Genomic DNA, 1,207 nt, shown 5'->3' with positions numbered 1-1,207 from the left:
GGGAAAGAAGGGCAAGTGAAGGGACAAGGCCTGTATGTCAAGGGAACAACTTCAACATCAAGGTATGTTCCCAAACCCATATCATGGGTTGATATAAAAGGTGGTTAATCACAGTGCCCCAAAATGAAAAGCTGAGGGAGTAAAAATGGTGGCAATTTTCTGTGTGGAGAGAGGCCAAAAAAAAATGGGGTGCGCATGGGACACCAGAAACCTTTACTGTGTTTATGTGCAAAAAAAAAGCAGAGAAAATGTGGACTGTCAGAGAAGTGTATATTCTGGCGTTCAGTTTTCAGCCTGCTGCTGCTGATTTTCAGCTTAACATGTGTTTTGATCATTGTCTTGTTTCTCAGCACTGGATGAGAACTGGATTGCTGGGAGCCAGCACAGGCGTATTTACCAGAGGATAGATCCCTTGCTAATGCTAGGATCTTTTTCCTATCATTTCTATGGTTATTTTTACTTCACCCACAAATAGTTTACATGTCAGTTAAAGACGCCTGCAGCAGACACTTTTCTGTCTTTTACAAAACTCAAGCAATTTCTATAATTGAACACAGTACGCCTGCACTGACTCCCTGTCATCAACACCTTTAGAGGAAGGGTAACACCTACCGGATTTAGTATTTTAGCTCAATCTAGCACTCTTACTATTACACAGTGCTTGCTGGGAATGTGCTGGTTGTTTACACACTAAATACCTTAGTACTGCAGTAGTACTGTAATACTGTAGTAAAGTATTTAAAGAACCAATAAATTCAGCTGATGCATGGAACTCTGAATTCTAAAACACAAAGCAGAAGAATAGCAATGAAATAAAGTAACAAAATTAATAAAAGAAGTTGCTTACACTGCTGACTTGGATCAGAATCTGTGGTCATCTTCACATAGTTTGAGGGGAAGAGACCTGTCACGCCACTGATTTCTCCTTGCCACCAGTCAGCATCATCTTTGCTCAGTACGTTAATAAGCTGCCCTTTGGAAAAACTGAGCTCATCTTCATTGTTTGCCATATAATCATACATTGCTATCACTTGACACACTATGAAAAAAAACAAATACAGCAGAACACCGTTACATAATCATTAAGACTATTTTTGAGTGTTTTACGTAACCACAGGAAAGAAGCAACAATTTCTCACACACTGTTACATAACAAAATGCCAGATGATCTTATCTTGATGTCAAACTGTCCCCCCACTGCCCTTCC

The 1,207-nt window shown here is 39.8% G+C and overlaps 1 protein-coding gene across 1 annotated transcript in view; it reads right to left on the bottom strand.

Annotated features, from left to right (window-relative positions):
• LOC104492401 (intersectin-2-like) overlaps positions 1-1,039 on the bottom strand; it is a gene marked incomplete at its 5' end in the record, with an annotated part of 22,399 nt that extends 21,360 nt beyond the window's left edge. The window contains one exon of the mRNA XM_010134962.1: positions 848-1,039. Coding sequence (XP_010133264.1) covers positions 848-1,039 — 192 coding nt within the window. The remainder of the gene's footprint in view (positions 1-847) is intronic.
• Positions 1,040-1,207: the final 168 nt, after the last annotated feature.

This window comes from Buceros rhinoceros, unplaced genomic scaffold (assembly GCF_000710305.1).
Source record: "Buceros rhinoceros silvestris isolate BGI_N320 unplaced genomic scaffold, ASM71030v1 scaffold36290, whole genome shotgun sequence".
In the NCBI taxonomy this organism is placed as follows: Eukaryota; Metazoa; Chordata; class Aves; order Bucerotiformes; family Bucerotidae; genus Buceros; species Buceros rhinoceros.
The sequence above is the reverse complement of the archived record's forward strand: the minus strand, read 5'-3'. Positions and strand labels throughout refer to the sequence as shown.